The sequence below is a fragment of the Rhinoraja longicauda genome, chromosome 3 (genome assembly GCF_053455715.1).
Source record: "Rhinoraja longicauda isolate Sanriku21f chromosome 3, sRhiLon1.1, whole genome shotgun sequence".
Taxonomy (NCBI): Eukaryota; Metazoa; Chordata; class Chondrichthyes; order Rajiformes; family Arhynchobatidae; genus Rhinoraja; species Rhinoraja longicauda.
In genome coordinates, this window is record NC_135955.1 from 56,254,123 (window position 1) to 56,276,723 (window position 22,601).

At 42.6% G+C, this 22,601-nt stretch overlaps 1 protein-coding gene across 1 annotated transcript in view; it reads right to left on the reverse strand.

Moving 5' to 3' along the window:
- Positions 1–22,601, reverse strand: part of LOC144592255 (solute carrier family 28 member 3-like) — a 114,014-nt gene that overhangs the window by 19,477 nt on the left and 71,936 nt on the right. The window contains exons 10-11 of the mRNA XM_078396787.1: positions 16,894–17,019; positions 547–677 (exon numbers count right to left, since the gene is read on the reverse strand). Of these exons, the coding sequence (XP_078252913.1) occupies positions 547–677; positions 16,894–17,019 (257 nt within the window). The remainder of the gene's footprint in view (positions 1–546; positions 678–16,893; positions 17,020–22,601) is intronic.

The following is a 22,601-nucleotide window of genomic DNA, read 5'->3' on the forward strand; positions in this document are numbered from 1 at the left end:
ACCTGCCCAACCGATCAATATCGTGTTGCAATTTTTGACAACCGTCTTTGCTATCTATAATATCGCCCACTTTTGTGCCATCTCCAAACTTGCTAATCATGCCTTGCATGTTCTCATCCACATCATTGATGACAAACAGCAATGCGCCCAGCAATGAACCCTGAGACACACCATGAATTACAGGCCTCCAGTCCATAAAACAACCTTCCACCATCACCTTCTGCTTCCTTCCATGAAGCCAATTTCCTATCATTCAGCTATCTTTCTTTAGATCGCATGCAAGCAAACCTTCTAGAGCAGCCTACCATGCAGAACCGTGTCAAATGCCTTGCTGAAATCTATATATACAATATCTACAGCTCTGCCCTCATCAATCTTTTAGATCACATCCTCAAAAAACGGAATCAGAAAAGTACAAATAATGATGAAATTTCACCCTTGTAAATATTTTTCATTTTATTACTTTTTCTATCAGAAGTACATAATTTACTATGTGCTTTATGATCTTCATTCTCACAAATCATTGCAAATGGAAACAAAACTCGCCTTTTATCGAATTTGATATTGGTGTTGACTGTTATTTTAGCCTTTTCTGTTTCTGGCCAGAACAATTTACCAATAGCCAGAGCAGCAGGAGCAGACATCACTGAAGCTGTTAACAAATGGGCAGCTGGAACCTGAATTTAAAATACTAGAAGTCAGATATGTCCTTGTAACAATGTATTGTTCTGGTTATGAGTAATTCAACTTACAATTGAAATACTGCATGGAGCTGCAACAGAACAGTGTAACCACCTGCATAACCTATTACATTTCAATTGCATAAAACACACTAGATATGAATTATGTCAAAGATATCATGAGAGATGTTTAGTTTATAAGATAAACAAATGGTATCACGATTAATTAAAGCAGATGGTCTTAGAGCATACCATATCTCAATGATAATAATCATCCAGAAGGAAATGATTCAGCTGATTGAGCCCATGCCAATTCTGAACAAAGCTATCCCATAAGGACCATTCTATTCTCCAATTTCCCTGTCGTGCCACTATCCATTCTTTCAAATTTCCATCAATTTCCTTTTGATTTTATTGCCACTTATTTGTTGTAAATTATAATTTGGAGCAGCTAACTAACCTACTAGCATCTCTTTTGAGAGACAGGAAGAATCCAGAACATCCAAAGGAAAACTGGGTGAACATGCAAACTCCATGAATATATAGATTATGCCATTCTAACTACCTAATGTTGGGCCTTTTAATTAAATGATATATGTCCCTAGTATTTAAGATAAGCTACAGAGTAAAATAATGGGAGAGAATAAAAAGGAAAGGAATCCTGGTATTGATGAAATTACTTAAATGGCCATGTGGAAAAGAAACAGAAAATAATTTTCAAACTATTTTTCAGATCTTTGAAATATTACATTGGATGGAATAAAACTAAAGGAACAGGCAAGAATAAGAAAAGGCAAGCTCATTTATGAAACTGCTTTGGACTACTGCTAGAATCAAGCAATTGCACTGAATTAATTTGATGCCAAGAAAATTCTCAATAATTGTTTGCCCCACACGACACCCATAAAATGGCAGTGGGTCAAGCCTCGATCAAACAGTGGTCAGGTTTAAAACTATGAAAATAAATGTGTTACACACTTAATACATTTCCATTGAAGGCATAAAGAAACAACTATTGTTTAAGGCATGTAGACTTGACCAACAAAGAGGTCCATAATACTGATTTAGATGATAACATAATTATGGTGAAAGATTGAAAAATATATACTTTTAGGAATACAATGTACAATTTAGGTGTTTTCCCCTAAGAAGTAGACACAAAAGTAAGCTATTTTCCCTCTTGAGCCTATTCCACCATCAGTAGGATTATGGTTGATCTAATATTCCTCAAGCCCACTCTCCTTTGTTTCCTCAAAACCACTGATTAGAAATTTACCTATATCAGCCTCAAGAATGCACAGGCCTTCCAGCTATCTGTAGTAAGGAGGTCTAAAACTCACAACCCTTGCAAACAGAAAACTCTCTTTCATCTCAGTTTAATTGGCCAAACTCTTATTCTGAGACCCTACCCTCTAATTCTAGACTCTCCCATGAACAGAAACATCCTTTCACCGTTTATCTTGTCCATCCTCCTAAGAATCTAATATGTTCCACTAAGATCACTCTTCTTCTACAGTATCACAAAATGCTGGAGTAACTCAGCAGGTCAGGCAGAATCTAGGAGAGAGGGAATGGGTGACATTTTGGGTCGAGACTCCTACTCTTCTTCTACATACCAATGGATAAAGTATCAATCTGTTCTACATTTCCTGATAGGACAATGTTGCCATACCCTAATGAACCTTCATTGAACTGTTCCAATAAAATAATACCATTCCTAAATAGAGAGACCAAGATTGTTTGCAGTATCTAGATGTGGTCTCACTTGTGCCTTAGACAGTTGCAGTAAGACTTCCCTCCTTTTATATTTAACCCTTTTGAAATAAGGGCTACAATTGCTTCCATCCTCCAAGTTATATACTGTAAATAATTGTGGTTCCACTGCTAATCACTGGTTACAGGTTGCTAACTGGGAAAATGACTATTCACTGCATGCTGACTCCTAGGTAATCCTTTACCCAAGCAAATATATTACCTCCAAAACTATAAGTTCTCGTTACTTCATCTTTTTCGAAACATCTTATCCAATACCTTCCGTAAATCCATGCTTCTCCTTCATCCACTCTGGATAAGTCTTGCCAAGAAAACTCAAATTTGTCAGATATAATTTCCCATACATTGAACCATGATGATTCTGCTTGATTTGATTATGATTTTCCAAATTTCTCACTCTTTTCCTAAATAATTGATTTATTACATTTTTCTCACAATAGATGTTGGGCCAATTGGCATATAGTTATCCGCTCCTTGTCGCCCTCTATTTTTGAAAAGAGGTGCCACATTGAGTTTTACAATCCTGACACCTCTCCAGAAACTAATGATTTTTAGAATGCATCCACTATCTCCGTAACCTCTTCTAGAATCCAAGGATGCAAGCCATATGCTCCAGAGGACTTATCAGTCTCTAGCTCCTTTAGTTTGCCTAAAAACATTTCTCCAGTGATGTAATATTTAATTCCTCTTCAGTACTGTTCAGTATTAAAATGATATGTGTTTTTTTTTACCATAAAGACTAAAGTAAAACATCATTAGGGAGGAAGAGTGGTGCAGCTACTAGAACTACTACCTCAGCATCAGTGACCCACGTTCAATCCCGATCTATGGTACGGTTTATGAAAAATGTGTATGTTTTCCCTGTGATCTCTATGTGTTTGCTACAGGTACTCTGGTTTCCTCCTAAATCCCAAATATATCTGTTTTGGTAGATTAACTGGCCACTAAAAATTGCCCATAGTGTTGGGTGAGTGGTACAATCTGGGGTAAATTTGGAGGGGAACTGATGGAAATGTGGGGATAATAAAATGGGATGAGTATAGGTTTGTTATTTAGGTGCTTGATGGCTGGCATGCACTCAATGAATCAAAGGCCAGTTTCCACCAGTGTCTGTCCAAAGCTTTTAGTCATACAGAATGGAAACGGGACCCTGGGCCTAACTTGCCCACTTTGACCAACATGCCCCATCTAAACTAGTTCCGCCTGCCTGCTTTTGGCCCATATCCCTCTCAACCTACCCTATACCTGTACCGTCTAAATCTTTGTTAAACGTTGCGATAGTACCAGCCTCAACTACCTCTTCTGGCAGCTTGTTCCACCTACCCACCAACCTTCGTGTAAACAAGTTACCCCTCAGGTTCTCATTTCCCCAACTGGGCAAAAGACTGTGCATTTACCTGATCTATTCCTCTCATGATTTTATACATCTCTATAAGATAATCCCTCATCCCCCTGCACTCCAAGGAATAAAGCCCTAGCCTGCTCAACCTTTCCCTATAGCTCAGTCTCTCAAGTCTTGGCAACATCCTGGTAAATCGTCACTGAATACTTTCAAGCTTGACAACATCTTTCCTATAACATGGTGACCAACACCATATTTTAAATGTGGCCTCCCCAACATCTTATATAACTGTCAGATGTTTATGTCTTATGTAACTTTTATACTCAATGCTCTGACTGATGAAGGTCAATGTGCTGAAAGCTTTCTTGACCACCCTATCTACCTGTGACACCACTTCCAATTTTCTATCCATTCAGCTATCTCTCCTTGGATCCCATGCTATCTAACCTTCCAGAGCAGCCTACCATGCGGAACCCTGTCGAACGCCTTATTGAAATCTATATATACATTGACAGCTCTGCCATCATCAATCTTTTTGGTCACATCTTCAAAAACTTCATTCAGGTTCGTAACACACAACCTCCCATGCACCTCCCATGCAACCTCCTTGTCAAAGCAGCCACAGCCAGACATAAAAACAGCTTTTTTCCACGAGTGATAGTTCTACTCAATAACCAAAGTCCGTAGTTTCTTTTTTGCTCTGGTTTATTTTCACCCACATGTTTAGACCGTAATGTTGTATCCTTATTGTTTTGATGTGTTTATGCTTTATTCTTAATTGTTAACTGTATGTTTGTGTTGTAATTTGTGAGCGGAGCACCAAGGCACATTCCTAGTATCTGCATACTTGGCCAGTAAACTTATTCATTCATTCATTCATTCAAAACCATGCTGATGATCCCTAATCAGCCTTTGTCCATCTAAATGCATGTATATCCTATCCCTTAGAATATTCTCGAGTAACTTTCTGACCACTGATGTTAGGTGCATTGGCCTGTTGTTCCCTGGCTTTTCCCTGCAGCCCTCCTTGTATGGAGGCACAACATTTGCCAACCTGCAGTCTTCTGGCACTTCTCCTATATTTATTGAGAACTTATAAATCTCAGCCAGGTCACCTGCAATCTCCCCTCGAGCCTCCCACAATGTTCTCGGATACATCTAATCAGGCCCAGGAGATTTGTCTACCTTCATACACGCCAGAGCCTTCAGCAACTCCATGACCATAATACTGAAACTCTTCCAGGGATACATTTGATCCCAGCTGCTTATATCCGTCCTATATCTCTTTCTTACTCTTGACTAGAGCCTCAATTTCCCTCATCATCCAAGCTTTCATATACTCACCAGTCTTGCCCTTAACTCTAACAGGAACATGCATATCCTGGACTCTTGTTAACACACTTTTATACTTTCAAAGTTAGCTTTCCCCCAATTTACAATTTTAATTCTAATTTCTTTAATCGCCTATTTCCTTAGCCCCCATACTTTCTCCAATATCATCCTCTAAGGTGTCTATGTTCACTTAAGGGCCTGTCCCACCCACAATTTGTAAGGCGACTGCCAGCGACTGTCAAAGTTGTAGCAGATCGCCGAAAAACCTTCGATTTTTTTAATCCTATGAGAATGTCTATGACTCCCCCTACGACAAGCTACGGTAACCTACCCCCGAGGCGACGGCAAGCTGCCGACAACCGGTGACCCAGTCGTCGCGACCTGGACGTCCACCTACGACAGGGACTACGACAAGCAACGACAAGCTACAACAACCTAGACAAGCTGCGACACTGTCAGGTCACAACTAATGACAACGGGGGTAGCCATTTCACGTAATTTTGGCGCAAGAATGGGTTTGGGTAGGGTGTCCATCATTCAGCATTATGACTGCCAGGAAGCAACATATGATGGCATTGCTCTTACATCAAATGCAAGCCCTGCTGCTTGCAGCGGCCCTCATGCTTAAAATTCTGCAAGACAGAAGGACAAGAAGAATGGGGAAGAAGCCCAAGAGATCTGTGTGGTTGAAGCCCTTGTCCCTGAAGAGACCCAATGCAGTGCAATGTCAAAATAAATGAAAAGAGTTTGCTTTTCAATGCAGTGTTTGTGATTGTTTTATTGGTCAAATAAATGAAAAGAGTTCGCTTTTCAATGCAGTGCAATGCTTGTGTTTGTTTTATTGGTGAAAATAAATGAAATTAAAATATTTGAAAGAGATGCCATGAGAAACTACTCTGAAATACAATAACTTCAAACATCAATCTTTGGTCAAAATGTCCAAAATTTACTTTATTCAAACAAACAAAATTCCTATAAAAGGTGGATCAGCACTGGCGACAACCTGGCAACAACCTACGACAGCGCCCACGACAGGATACGACAAGCTACGATCATTGGCGTCAAGCCAGCTGTCGCCAAAAAATTTCGAACAGATTGAAATTTCCCGCGACGACCCGAGAACTGCTACGACTCATTGGAGACTTCTCACGACTCTGCCCACGACACACCGGCGAACGTGCGGCGACAGCCTAGTCGCCAGCAGTCACCTTAAAAATCGTCGAACTGGGACAGGCCCTTTAGACTTCTCTTGTTCTTATGTTTTATATTCCTCATTCATTTGCCCTCAGTCTACTTTTTTTACCCTCTGGATTTCTGAATCTTTGGGCCTACAGCTAACTTCTTTCTCCTTACCAGTCCTCTCTCAAATGAAATACAAAATTCTACCATCACTACTCCCTCAGGATTGTTTTTATTCCAATGTCATTTATTAAACATGTCTCACTATGCATTAGCAGATCCAAAATAGTTATTTTCCATAATTGGTTCCATAACATATTGCTCCAGGAAACTATCCTAAATGCATTTGATGATTGTTCTCATAGCTCCATCTTTTCCACTTTGATTTACCCAATCTACAGGAAGATTATAGTCTCCCATAATTATTCCACAACTTTCTTTATATTCCAACATTACTAAATAATATTTACCCTTTCATTCGATGTAACCACTGTTTGGGGGCCTTTGTCTTCTTGCTATTTCTTAAAAAAACTTTATCCAAATGGACTCAAAATCTTCTGAGCCTCGATCATGTCTCTCTTATTTCATCTCATATTAAAAATGCTATTGCATCATCTTTTCCTTTCCACCTGACATTCCAAGAAATCCATTAGCTCTGAATATTTGATCAATTTGCAATCATTTATTGCTATTGGCCATCAGATCAAAAACATATGCTGTTACTTCTACTTTATTACATATATATTTGGTGCATTTAATACAAAGTTTTACGGTTTAACTTACCATTTTTATATACCTTACCTTTCATTTGTACTGTGGCCCCATTTGCCTTTCACTTGATTTTTCTGCTTTTACACATATCACTCTGTTCAGGTTATCACCCCCTTTAGTTTAAACTAGTTTAAACAGCTCTACTCAACGTGTCCACAAGGATTGTAGGAAAGAACTGCAGATGCTGGTTTAAATTGAAGCTAGACACAAAATGATGGAGTAACTCAGCGGGACAGGCAGCTGCTCTGGAGAGACGGAATGGGTGACATTTCGGATCAGGACCTTTCTTCAGACTCTGAAGAAGAGTCTTGACCAGAAACATCACCCATTCCTTCTCTCCAGAGATGTTACCTGTCCCACTAAGTTACTCCAACATTTTGTGTCTACCATGTCCATAAGGAGATTGGTCACAGTCCTGCCTGGGTGTGAGTGAATCACACAATGGAATAATGGAATAGGATAGAGGTGGATCATTTGGAAAGATCATCTTTCAATGGAAAAAAATAGATTAGAAGGGTTATTGTAGGTTGAAGGAAGTTGGTTACAGATGTGTTTATAGACATGTTTTCTTTAATGAAAAGTAGGTAATAGCAGGAACCAAATGAGCCAAATTTCTTTTATTCATGTAATGGCTACATTGAATTTCTATATTTGTGTGTTTTTATCATCAGTTCTGCAAAAGGAGTGCAGATTTATAAAAATATTCACAAAATATCAGATTTTTTAGAAAGCACAAATATCAATTGCCTGCTTCCATTCACATTAAAATTGACAAAATATTTACTTTGAAAAAATAGACTAAAATTACAAACAGTAAAACATTTCATGAGGAAGAGCACAATAAAGTTTATTTTGTTCCTTTCAGATTTCTCTCATCATCGCTAACACAAAGCAAAAAAAACTGCAGATGCTGCAAATCTGAAACAGAAAATGCTCGAAACAATCAGTATTCTTCAATATGAAATGTTAATTCTGTTTTTCTTTCCATTCATGCTGCCTTGCTTCTGTTTGTTTCAGCATTTTCATTGGAACCAATGAAATTTTGTTTAGAAGTGTGAAAAAATCAAATCTTATTAGATTACATATGATAGGAAAACCCTTCATCAAAGCACATGTGCTTTTCTTTTTGGAACACTACAAAATGTGAACAATTTCACAGGAAATTAATTCACATGCCTTTACTTATCCCAACAATACCAATAATTCCACAACCCATCTGGCTATCCCTGCAGAAGTACAAGTTTCGAGCACTGAAATCATCTTAAATTAGCAGTGGTACATTCTACCTGGTTTCTACCTGAGTGCAATCTCAGCATATTTTTTTTAGCAAAGCCAACTAAAAGTCAGTTTTTTAACTAAAGTACCTGCTGTACTTCCCAAGGTTAAACAAAGCTCACCTCGTTTCTGCTTAGCTGAGCAATTTACAATGTGCAAAGAAGTAGGCATCCATTTTGTGACCTGTTTCTTTTATAATTTGCTTTAACTCTTTCAGTGCAGAGGAATCAAAGAGATTGCAGAAGGACTTGGACAGATTGGGAGAGTCAGCAAAGAAGTGACAGATGAAATACAATGTAGGAAAGAGGGCGGTCATTGAATTTTGGTAGTAAGAATAAAGGCATAGATTATTTTCTTAATGCGGAGTTGATTCAGAGATCAGAGGTGCAAACGGACTTTTGAGTGCTAGTGCAAGATTCCAAAAAAGGTTCATTTGCAGGTTGAATCAGTAATAAGGAAGGCAAATCCAATGTTAGCATTGATTTCGAGAGGACTTGAATATAAAATTAAGGAAGTAATTGGGTAAAGTATGATGACCATTTGATGGCTCTGGACCTGTACTCTCTGGAGTTTAGAAAAATGTGGGGGGAACCTAATTGAAACTTGCTGAATAATGAAAGGCTTGGATGCAGTGGATGTACAGAGGATGTTTCCACTAGTGGGAGTGTCTAGTGTTCTACTTCGTGGTCCGGTATCTGTTATACCTTTGTTATGACTCTGGACGGACCACAAGTACACGTGTTTAAAAGGTTAGAATGCAGGAGCTTAAATCCAGGCTGTTTATTCCATGGCCACCTGGAACCAGAGTGACCACCAAATCACCTAATTCTCTTATATACACATTACTACACAGGCAAACAAAGTAGTCCTTGTGATACAACAAAATAGTCCTTGCAATATCACAACATCCCCCTTGTCTTTTAAAATAAAATATATTTAACAACAAACTCTAAACACAAATGTTTTTTATAAACACCATAAAATAGTAACGAATATCAACGGTAACGTGCAGGTTTCTTACTAACACGTCCTGAACGTGTCACATAATCTCCATCAGCATTATGTGCCTGTCGTTCCTCCTCTTCACATTTGGTCTCAGCCCTGTCGCAGTCTGGAGTGACGCAGTGGGGACCAAAACCTGGCTTCTCCAGTGGAGGAATATCTCTCAACTGCACTCGATTCCGCCTTAATCTATTTCTATTCGGCGTCTCAATGATGTAAGATCTTGACTGGGGTTCGTCACAATCGATCTCACTTCTGCTGGTATCCAGACATGATTTGCTTGATCCAGAACCCGGACCTTCTGTCCAATGTGTAATGGTGTCAAGTTTTGTCTCGACCGAATTGTCAAAATGCGCCTTCATACTCTACTTGCGCTCTTCAAGTCGCTCAAAGTTCCTCTGCCCTTCATATGCCTTGTTCATGTCAAGGTTCGTGGGTAGAGGTGTCCGAATCTGTCAAAGAAGGGTCTCGACCCGAAACGTCACCCATTCCTTCTCTCCCGAGATGCTGCCTGACCTGCTGAGTTACTCCAGCATTTTGTGAATAAATCGATTTGTACCAGCATCTGCAGTTATTTTCTTATTCCAAACATCATCTCTGCCGGTGACGGTAACTTGGAATCAATCGGCGTAGTACGCAAGTTGAGTAAAGCTGCTGCTACACTCTGTTCCGTTGTCAAGGACTTCTTGATGACAGATTTCACCATTCGCACCATTCTCTCAACCAGTCCATTCGACTGAGGGTACCAAGGTGAGGATGTCGTATGGGTGATTCCCCATTGCTTGCACATGGACTTGGAAGGTTCTCCAACAAATTGTGGACCATTGTCAGAGATGATTTCCGTCGGTGCTTCTTGGAGGCCAAATGTTGCAGTCACCATATTAGCAACCATGGCACTCGTGGTGCTTGTCAGCTTATGCACCACCGGAAACTTGGAATGGTAATCTACCATGACAAGATATTGTATGTTGTCAAGTTCAAACATATCCATTGCTATTTTGGTCCAAGGTGTGACTGGTATCTCATGTGGTATGAGTGTTTCCCTCATTTGCTCTGGCATGTGCATCTGGCACTGACTACACCTTCGGACAAGGTCATCAATGTGTTGGTTCATGTTGGGCCTATAGACCATTTGTCTCGCTAGATGTCTCGTCTTCTCGATGCCTTGGTGGCCAACATGAAGTTGCTGCAAGATATCCTGTCTCATCGACTCAGGAATGACTACTTGCCGTCCTTTGAACATGGTCCCATTTGACATGCCCAATTCATCTCGAAAAGGCAAGTAGGGCCGCAGGTCAGCAGGTATCTCCTGCATGGTCGCCGGCCATCCGGAATGAATATACTGCATGACCGTATGCAACAGAGGGTCACAAGTTTCTGTCTACAGCTCCACCCGTTTGAGTTTGCCGAAGTGTATCAAATCGACATCTAGTGTGTCTTCGATGTTGTCGAAGAAGATGCTCTCTACATGTACATCTAGATCTATGCTCTCTGTCTTCTCCGGATTGGGCAGTCTGCTGAGAGTGTCAGCAACGACCATCTCTGACCCAGGTCTGTGCTCTATGACAAAGTTGTATCCTTGCACCTTGATGAGCAACCGCTGCAGTCAGGGTGGGGAACTTGTGAGTGGTTTGCCGCAGATAGTGACAAGAGGCTTGTGATCGGTCAGCACTTTAAAATCTCGCCCAAATAGGTACGTATGAAACCTTGTGATTCCAAAAACCAAGGCAAAGGTCTCGCGTTCAATATTGGAGTAGTTGGACTGGCATGAAGACGGAGCTTTCGAAGCATAGGCAACAGGCCGTCCTTCCTGCGAAAGGCATGCTCCTACTCCTTTCATTGACGCATCTACCTCAAGGGTGACAGGGGCATCTTTCTTCCGTAAATCCCTCAAGATGGCAACCAAGTCAGCATAGTTTGGGATGTAGGGTAATAAAAAATTCATCATCCCCAGGAACCGTTGTAAATCTTCTTTGTCTTGTGGTGTTGGCATCATGTGAATGTGCTTCACCGTACCAAGATCTGGTCTGATGCCTGTGTCTGAATAGATTGTCCCGAAGAAGTTGATGGACTTAGCCTTCACTACGCACTTTGCACTGTTGAAAGCTAGTCCTTTCCGGGACGCTGTCTCCAACAGCTTCTTCAGATTACAATCATGTTCTTGTTCCGTGGATCCCACTACGACAATATCATCTGCAATGCAGATGCATCCAGGAACCTGTTCTATGATTGTGTCCATACGCTGCTGGAATATATCCTGACTCATCGACAAACCGAAAGGTAACCTTCTGTAGCAATACCTGACAAAAGGTGTTCGGAACGTGGTAAGTTCCTGGCTTGCCTCCTCCAGTCGGACAGACCAATAGCCCACTTTTGCATCCAGTTTGGAGAACAATTTCCCATTGGCAAAAGCTGGATTGATTTCCTCAAGTGTTTGGATCTTGTGTGGGCAGCGTTTGAGACTTGCATTCAAGCGTTTTGGGTCTAGGCATACCCTGATTGATCCATCTTTTGTTAACGGAAGTTGTTATTGAACTGCACCAGTCCGTATGGTGAGTTACTTTTCTGATGACTCTGTCATCCTCCATTTTGTCCAACTCAGCCCGCAACTTGTCTTTGAGATGGATACTACATTTCCTTGGCACATCTATGGGTGGTGTGGCCTTCTCCTTGAGATGAAGGGTGGCTGGCTCCTTGAAGTTGCCAATCCTATCAAACTGATTAGGCCATCTCTTCATGAGGTCTCCCACCGAGTTGAAACTTTCTTGCTCCTTCCGAGCGTCTGATGGGTGCTCTTCTGTTCCCATAGCATGTATCGTGACAACCTGAAGTTGCTTAATACCTGGGAGGCCTATCACAGCGGATCCTGCCACGTCTACCACAAAGAATTCTTGAGGACACCACTTCGATCCCTGGTATCGGCATGAAATGGATATGTAAGAATGCTTTTCATAGACTACAGCTCGGCATTCAATATGATCATCCCGGGCATACTAGTGGACAAGCTGTATAATAACCTGGGTTCTCCCCCATCCATCTGCGCCTGGATAAGAGACTTCCTCACGAACCGCCCACAATCTGTCAAGATCGGCCCCCACAGCTCCTCCACCATTACGCTCAGCACTGGCTCCCCGAAGGGCTGTGTGCTGAGCCCCCTCCTCTATGCTCTGCACTCCTATCCGCCCCTCCAATTCAATCATCAAATTTGCAGACGACACAACTGTGGTCGGTCTGATCACTGGAGGAGAGGAGTCTGCATACAGAGACGAGGTCTGTGCTCTGTCCAAATGGTGCGAGGCAAACAACCTAGCACTGAATACCAGTACGACAAAAGAAATGGTACTGGACTTTAGGAGACATAGAGCAGTTCCTACCCCACTTCTTATAAATGGGGAGGAAGTGGAGAGGGTCTCCACCTTCAAGTTCCTGGGGACCACCATCTCCCAGGATCTCTCCTGGACTGCAAATACTACAGTGGTAGTTAAAAAGTCACAGCAGAGACTGCACTTTTTAAGACTGCTTCGGAAAAACAAACTGAAGGAGATTCTGCTGGTGACCTTCTACCGCTCCACCATTGAGAGCGTACTGCCATACTGCACCATAGTGTGGTATGCTGGCTGCACAGCTGCAGACCAGAAAGCCCTCCAGAAGGTTATTAAGACAGCAGAGAAAATTATCGGCTGTCCACTACCTTCTCTGAAGGATATCTCCAGCTCGCGTTGTCTAAACAGGGCCAGAAATATAATTAAGGACAGCACACACCCAGGATATGAACTGTTTGCTCTCCTGCCCTCTGGGAGGCGCTACAGGAGCCTAAGGACCAGAACAAACCGACTTTAAAACAGTTTCTTTACGTGGCCCTTAAGAACTGTGAATGGAAATACTTGACTTGATGTAACTCTCACTTTCTTTGCACTTTTTTTTATATATACAGCATCTTAGGTGCAAAACTCATTTATTATTTATTAGTTTTATTGGTTTTTATTGATATGGGTACTTATTGTGTTGGTTCCTATGTTTGTGCGATTGTTTTTGGAAGATTTGCACTGTCGCACTGTTTCAGATGTAGCACTTCTAATTTCGTTTTACTGTTCGTACAATGACAATAAAGGCATATTATTATTATTAGTTCCAACACACATGATTTCTGTCCCGTTATATGCCATCATATATGCCGTCAGTCGGACTTTGCATGGTCGTAGGTGCTGCTTATATTTGTCATGTAGATACATATCTTGTATGACCCGAAGGGGAAGGGTATTACCTCCAGCTCCGGTGTCTATCTTCACCTTCAGTCGATGTTGCCCTTTCATCGATGGGCATATGATGTTCAACACCGCAAAAGCCTCATTGCCTATTGGAGGCATCCTGTCCATACTCGAAATGGCAATGGTATTGAAATACATATTTGATCCTTCCTCTTGACTGTCACAGTACGATGCAACACCTCCATGGGACTGTTGCTGTACCTCGTCAACTCATTTGTAGTTGCCACTTGACAATTTAGATGGCCGTATATTATCCATCTTAGACCTACAACATTTTGCCCAATGCCCTTTCTTGCCGCACTTCCTGCATGTGTCGCGATACGCCAGGCATTGCCTGGGCTTATGAAACAAAGCACATTGGCCACAAGGGTCCTGTCTCTCATCTTGCGGCTTTTGCTTCGTTGTCCCTCTTGTCTTGACAGCATCTATATTGCTAGACATGGGCTCTAAATTTGCAATGCACTGTCTGCCTGCTGTAATGGCCTCATACTGCCTCCCTAATGTTAGCACCCCTGGAATGGTGTGTCCTGCAGGCTTCTGTAGAAGCTCTCGCTGTAGACCTTCATAGGGCGTTAACGCGATTATCAACTCCATGACTCTTTCATTGAGCTCAAGATCAGTGAAGTTACACTGGAGACTCTTTTCTCCACACCGGGTCACAAATTGATCGAGCAATTCATCCGTTTTCTGGCGATACCACATCAACTCCAACATGTGGTCTCTGAAATTTACCATCGTCCTCAGCTGGCCCTCAAAAAATGTCCATATGTCCTCTGGCTTGTTCTGATCCTCTTCACTCAGACCTGATGCATTCAAACGACAAAGTCCTTCTACCCCTAAAGCGAGTTTTATCTTTGTTGCCTGCTTAGACTCCGATACGATTTCTAAGTCTTGCAGGCACAGTTGCTTCATTTGCTTGAACAGGGAGAACGCATTGGCACTTGCCAGTTAATTTCAGGTAACCGAGACATGTTATTTGCTCAATATAGCGTAAACACGGTAACTTGATTTTTTTAAAATATGGAACCAAAACAACCGTATCACAGGATTACACACCCCTTGCTATCAGTATTACTGTATAAACTATATGCAATCCACATATATATATACATATATATATCAGACCTTCAAATGCAAAACATTAAGTTTTTAGTATTACACACAGATTATTACACAGATAATTACACAGATTATTCATTTTCAGTCCATATCATCCCTTCAAGAAGCAGTCTTGCTGTGTAGATCAGCAAAGTGTAGACTCTAGATGAGTGAAGGTTGTTGCTCCACCGCGATGATCTGCCTTGCACTGCTGGGCTCGCACTGCTGGGCTCGCACTGCTGGGCTCGCACTGCTGGGCTCGCACTGCTGGGCTCGCACTGCTGGGCTCGCACTGCTGGGCTCGCACTGCTGGGCTCGCACTGCTGGGCTCGCACTGCTGGGCTCGCACTGCTGGGCTCGCACTATGCAGCTCCCAGCTGCTGAAGCCGCGGTGCGATTGGGTGTCGGCTGCGGTGCGCGCTGGCCCCGCCCACTAGTGTTCCCGGCCGCTACCGCTCACTGTCGGTACGCGCTGCCGCATGCCTCGGGCCCAGGGCCGTCCCGACTCTCCGGTCGCCGCGCCTGGATGAGTACTCAGTCTCTAGGCCTTACAGTCGCGCCTCCTTGGGTGGTCGGTCCCTCCGGTCACCGAACTCCTCCGCGGTGTTGGTCCCTCTGGTCGCCGGACTCCTCCATGGGTGCCGGGTCTCTCCGGTCGCCGCGCTTCCGCGGGTGTCGGCTGCACCGAAAAGCAGTCTCAGGTTTACGAACGCGGGCCTGCACAGGTGCTGGGGCGCGATGTGGGCCTTCACACACCTCCCTCAGCAGCTTGCAGCGTCCCGTCGGCAGCTCAGGGCTGACGTCTGATCAGGTAATTTGCATACATATAGTGGCCCTGTCGAGATGCAATCCTAGCATCCCTTACAGAGCTGGAAAGCATTCATCTTTATTTTTCTTTAGAGCTATATATATATTTTTTACTTGTTAACCTTTTTGCTTGGGTTTTTTTTTTACCTTTCTAGGCTAATCACCAAACCGCTGCCACCATGTTGTACTTCGTGGTCCGGTATCTGTTATACCTTTGTTATGACTCTGGACGGACCACAAGTACACGTGTTTAAAAGGTTAGAATGCTGGAGCTTAAATCTAGGCTGTTTATTCCATGGCCACCTGGAACCAGAGTGACCACCAAATCACCTCATTCTCTTATATACACGTTACTACACAGGCAAACAAAGTAGTCCTTGTGATACAACAAAGTAGTCCTTGCAATATCACAACATCTAGGACCAGAGAGCAGTCTCAGAATACAAAATTGTACCTCATACAATATCATCACTGTCATAGGTAATCATACCAGCTTCTGGATATCACTAAAAGGAGATTTCATTAATGACCTCCTTTCCATTATAAAGTTAGAAGCAGAGATGTATATAGATGATTGCACAATAACAGTTCCATTTGCAATTCCTCAGTAAATGAATCAGCCCATGACTCCATAGAGGGAGATCCAGTATGGATTAGTACCCATCAATACTATCCTGGAAATGGGAGTGGGGGGGGATGAAGGGGTCACCATTGACCATAAAATCAACTGGACTTGCCATATAAATGACTGTTCCTGCAAGATCTAGTAAGAGACTGGATATCCTGCAGCGAGTGATGCACCAATTAATAAGCACCCGATGGAATATCTGCTTGGATGAGTGCAGTAGTAGTGACTCTAAAAAAACTGAACAATAACCAGAACAAAAGCAGCCAAATTGATTAGCACCCTTTAAACCACTTGAAATATTAATTCCCTCAGTCACCTGTACTCAATAACTGGTGTGTACCATGTACAAACTACATGGCATCTACTCACTGGGCTACTCCTGCAAAATCTTGTGATAGCTCGACTGCGATTGTCACCATCATTCAAGATTTTCCATCGTGAATCTTCAATGCTATATCTGCCTCCTCTGTCCCCTGACCACCCTACTTCTCCGAGAATCAAAGGTTTTCCTTTCTATGGCTGGCTCTATCCAAAAAGTCAAACTAAAGCATTCGGCTAAAGTGCTGGTATGTCCATCTTCCAATGTGAGGAATTTAAGTATCTTAGCTAAATTAACATTAAGTGAAATTTAAGAGAATTATTAAACAAGTTATAATTAAAAGCTATAATTAAAAAGTTATAGTTATAATTAAAAAGTTTCTACTTATGTCACAGGTAGTAAAATTCTAGACTACTCACCCCAAATGAAATATACGCTCCCAGGACAGATCCTGCAATGGTAGCAAATCCACTACACATTACAGAATGCATTTCGGACAATGTGAGATCTTTTAAATATGGGCGAATCATCAGTGGAGATTCAGTCTATGCAGAACACAAAAAAGTACCACATAATGAAATTGATTACCAACATAGCAGTCTTTCTAGACATCGTGCTCTCTCAGAAGCCCAGAGTTATATAAAACTGCAGATTAAATGTATTTTGCAGAATGATAAGGTAAATTTTCTTAAGATTCACAACTTCCCTGGTACCCATGACCCCAATCTTGTCCCACTCAGAAATATAAAGCTTAGCACATCCAATAATTGACTACAAGATAGGAATATTTCCTGCAAACAGGAAGAATTAGGAAGAAAACTTTATTGAGAGTGAGCTGGCACAGAGAACAGACATCATTTTATAGTACACAAGGCAACTTGACTATTCAAACTTATTAAAAGTGAAAAAAGCAATGGTTAAAACTGCTGTAGTTTAGAAGTCACTGCAACTTAGGAGAAAGATTAAATGAAGAAAAGGATTGCGCAATATTGCCATTACGTAAATTTTATCAATGTCACAGAAGCCAAGGCAAATGTTTGCCCCAGTAATATATCAAGGTTATTGTATGTACAATTATTAACATGAAGATACTGTTAAAGAATCACAAAATAAGTTTTGAAAAAACTTCTCTTTTTGAATCTCAGAGATTCCTATAAGTTCCACAGATACTGCAAGGAAATAACTGTAATATGGTCATAAGGATAGGAACCAGGAGCATCAATGTTAGGCATCACCAAAAAACACGTTGTTCCCGCTGTAATTCACTCTTCATTCCATAAAGTATTTCGTTAGACTAATATAGATGCTCAGAGGACTATCGGAACACAGCTACCAGCCTTGGAGGGCATCTACAACACACGATGCCTCAGAAAAGCCACCAGCATCCACAAAGACTCTTCACACCCCTGCAACAGTCTGTTCGAACTTCTACCATCGGGCAGACGATACAAGGCCTTCTACGCCCGCACCTCCAGATTAAGGAACAGCTTCATCCCCAGGGCCATGGCTGCTATGAACCGGTCCTGCTGAGCCGGATGGTCACATCGCACAGATCTACTTGCACTTTATTCTGTTTTAAAACTATTCTAATTTGTTTCATTGGGTTGCTTAAATTTAAATTAATACTGACTAGCTAATTAATTTATTGCATCGTTTGGGAGGCGCATTCCCAATCTCGTTGTACCCCTGTACAAGAACAATATAGATATATTGTATTTTATTGTATTGATGGATTAGAAGGCATTATTACAGTCAAGGAAGTCTTGAACTTCTAAAGGTAAATTAAGGTAGATACATCTCCCAAGCCAGATCAGATATATCCAAGGACACTCCGGGAAGTTAATTGGAAATTGTAGGTGTCCTTCCTGACCTATTTGATCCTGAACCACCCCCTCCCCAGGTATTCTTCCCTGCAACCACAGAAGATGTGACATTTGTCCCTACACCTCTTCCCTCAACTCCATCCATGGATCCCGATAGTCCTTACAATTTAGGCATAGGTTCACTTGCACCTCCTCCAACATCATCTACTGTATCCCCTATTCTATGTGTGGACTCCTATACATCGGCGGGACCAAGCGCGGACTGGGCAATCGTTTCGCTGAACACCTTTGCTCAGTCCGCCTTGGCCTACGCGATCGCCTGTTGCCAAACACTTTAATTCCCCCTCCCATTCCCATACTGACCTTTCTGTCCAGGGCCTGCTCCACTATCAGAGTAAAGCCAAACGCAAATTGGAGGAACAGCCCCTCATATTTCGCTTGGGCAGCTTACAACCCAGCGGTATGAATACTGATTTTTCAAATTTTAAGTAACTCTTGCATTCTCATACCTCCAGTTTTCCTCTCCCCTGAGTCTGTCTGAAGAAGAGTCTCAACCCAAAACATCACCCATTCCTTCTCTCCAGAGATGCTGCCTGTCCCGCTGAGTTACTCCAGCATTTCGTGTCCATCTTCAGTGTAAACCAGCATCTGGAGTTCCTTCCTACACAGTCAAGAGTACTTAATTGTCATTTGCACCAGCACCCAGGAGATTAAAATCTTTCCCAGGAGACACCATGGTAATCCAGGGAAGTGGAAAACGTTACCACAATCATAACAATGGGCAATTAGGTTCTTTGGGCATTTGCGTCGGCCCTGATTTGTTCTGTACCTTTTCATACCTCTAGACAATAGACAATAGACAATAGGTGCAGGAGTAGGCCATTCAGCCCTTCGAGCCAGCACCGCCATTCAATGCGATCATGGCTGATCACTCTCAATCAGTACCCCGTTCCTGCCTTCTCCCCATACCCCCTCACTCCGCTATCCTTAAGAGCTCTATCCAGCTCTCTCTTGAAAGCATCCAACGAACTGGCCTCCACTGCCTTCTGAGGCAGAGAATTCCACACCTTCACCACCCTCTGACTGAAAAAGTTCTTCCTCATCTCCGTTCTAAATGGCCTACCCCTTATTCTTAAACTGTGGCCCCTTGTTCTGGACTCCCCCAACATTGGGAACATGTTATCTGCCTCTAATGTGTCCAATCCCCTAATTATCTTATATGTTTCAATAAGATCCCCCCTCATCCTTCTAAATTCCAGTGTATACAAGCCCAATCGCTCCAGCCTTTCAACATACGACAGTCCCGCCATTCCGGGAATTAACCTAGTGAACCTACGCTGCACGCCCTCTAGTTTCCTTCTCCCGACTCTCAGTCTGAAGAAGGGTCTCATGCCAAAACGTCACCTATTTCTTTTCCCCCGAGATGCTGCCTGAACCGCTGAGTTACTCCAGCATGTTGTGTCTATCTTCAATTGGAATCATGGTTAGACACAGGTAAGGTGCCAGAAGACTGAAGGGTAGCTAATATTGTGCATCTATTTAAGAAGGGCTATAAAGAAAACCCTGGGAACAATGCGGAGGGAGAAATGTACTGGAGAGGATTCTGAGATAAGATATTCACTCATTTAGAAAAAGAGATTGAATTGGGATAGCAGTGGCAGGAACCTTCACATATAACAGTAAAGCCCTGAAGAATGTTGCAGAGCAGGGGGATTTAGGAGTACAAGATGAAACTTTCCTGAATATGGCATCTCTGATAGGTAAGATAGTGCAGACAGCTGTTGGCACGTTGACCTTTGTCAATTAATGAAACGAGCACAGAAATTAGGACATTATGTGTAGGAAGGAACTGTAGATGTTGGTTGAAACCAAAGATAGACCCAAAATGCTGGCTAGGCACAGGCAGCATCTCTGGAAAGAAGGAATGGGCATGTTTCGTGTTGAGACCCTTCTTCAGACTGGGGTTCAGGGAAAAATGAAATTAGAGGTATAGACGGAGATGCAGAGAGATCTAGAACTAATGAATGAAAGATATACGCAAAAGATGATACAGGCCATTGTTAGCTGTTTACTAGATGAGAACGAGAAGCTGGTGCAACTTGGGTGGGGGAGGGATGGAGGGAGAGGGAATGCAGGGGTTACTTGGTTCGAGAAATCAATATTCATACCATTGGGTTGTAAGCTGCCCAAGCAAAATATGAGATCTGTTCCTCCAATTTGTGTTTGGCCTCACTCTGACAATGGAGGAGGCCTAGGATAGTAAGGTCAGTGTGGGAATGGGAAGGAGAATTAAAGTGTTTGACCACCGGGAAATCATGTAGGTCCAGGCGGACTGAGCGAAGGTGTTCAGCGAAATGATTGCCCAGTCTACGTTTGGTCTCACCAATGTATAAGAGTCCATATCTTGAACAACGGATACTGAAGATGAGGTTGGAAGAAGTGCAAGTGAACCTCTTGCTAACCTGAAAAGACTGTAGGGCTACCTCGACAGAGTCAAGGAAGGAGGTATAGGGACAGGGGTTGCATCTTCTGCGGTTGCAAGGGAAGGTCCCTGGGGAGGGGGTGGATTGGGTGGGAAGGGATGAGTTAAGCAGGGAGTTGCGGAGAGAACGGTCTCTGCCGAAGGCGGAAAGGGGTGGAGATGGGAAGATGTGACTAGCGGTGGGATCCCGTTGGAGGTGGCGAAAATGTTGTAGAACTATGTGTTGTTTGCGACGACTGATGGGGTGAAAGGTAAGGACTAGGGGGACTCTGTCCCCATTACAACTGGGGGGAGGAGGAGCAAAAGCAGAGCCGCGGGGTTCAAATGAGACACATGTGAGAGTCTCATCTATGATGGAAGAGGGGAACCCCCGTTCCCCAAAGAATGAGGACATCTCAGATGTCCTGGTGTGGAACACCTCATCATAGGCGCATATGCGGCATGGTTGGAGGAATTGGGAGTAGGGGATAGTTTTTGCAAGAAGCAGGGTGGGAAAAAGTGTAGTCGAGATAGTTGCGGGAGTCATTAGGTTTGTAATAGACGTCAGTCGATAGTCTGTCTCCTGTAATGAATTAGGACTATGTTTAGTTGTACAAGATACGGGTGAGGCCGCATTATGAGTATTGTATTCAGTTTTGGTCTATTTGCTATAGTAAAGATGCCATTAAGCTGGATAAAAAGTGCAGAAAATATTTACGAGAATGTTTCCAGGACTTGAGGACGAGAACAATTGCGAGAGGATTGGAAGGCGATAATATAATAATATATTCCTTTATTCGTCCCACACCGGGGAAATTTACAGCGTTACAGCAGCAAAGTGGATAGCAAGAGAGCAAGAGATCATTCATTATAAATAAAAGACACATAAATTGTCATCAGTTTTCTGAGTGTTCTTAGCTGTTATTGTTGACTCGTCTGCTGGGAGCAATGCTGGTTGTGCAGTCTCACAGCAGCGGGAAGGAAGGACCCCTTCATGCACTTGGGGTGAAGGAGTCTGTCACTGAAGGAGCTACTCAGTGCAGTGACAGTGTCCTGCATGGGGTGGGGGTCGTTGTCCAGCAGCGATGTTAGCTTTGCCATCATCCTCCTCTCTCGCACCACCTGCACTGAGTCGAGGGGGCAACCCAGGACAGAGCTGGCCTTCCTAACCAGCTTGTCGAGTCTCTTCCCTTCCGCCGCTGAGATGCTGCTGCTCCAGCAGACCACTCCATAGAAAATGGCCGATACAACCACCGTGTTGTAGAAGGTCCTTCGGAGTGCCCCCAAAGGACCTGAGTCTCCTTAGCAGATAAAGTGTGCTCTGGCCCTTTCTGTATAACGCATTGGTGTTTTCAGTCCAGTCCAGTTTATTGTTAAGACTTTATTCTTTAGAGCACTGACTTTATTCCTTAGAGCACAGGAGGATGAGGGTGATATTATAGATAGTGAAGGAAGTAGTTGAGGCAAGTTCATTAACGATATTTAAAAGGCATTTGGACAAGTACATAAATTGGAAAGGTTTAGAGAAATCTGGCAAAACACAGACACATAGGACAAGCAAAGATTGGGCATTTTAGTCGGCATGGACAAGTTGAGCTGAAAGGCCTATTTTTGTGTTATACGACTCTATGATGCTGATAAGTGAAAGTATCATCCCAATTAAGGGCATTGGAAATTGGATCTGACTTGGACAGACTTAAAGATCATGAAAGAAACCTAAACTGAGAAAGTAAGGGTTACTTCCGTTTTTGCAATAAAGGACCCACCAGGGCAACTTGCACCATGAGCTTTGAGTCAGGGTAATGTGATAATGATTTAAAATGGGAATAGATTGTTCTGTTAT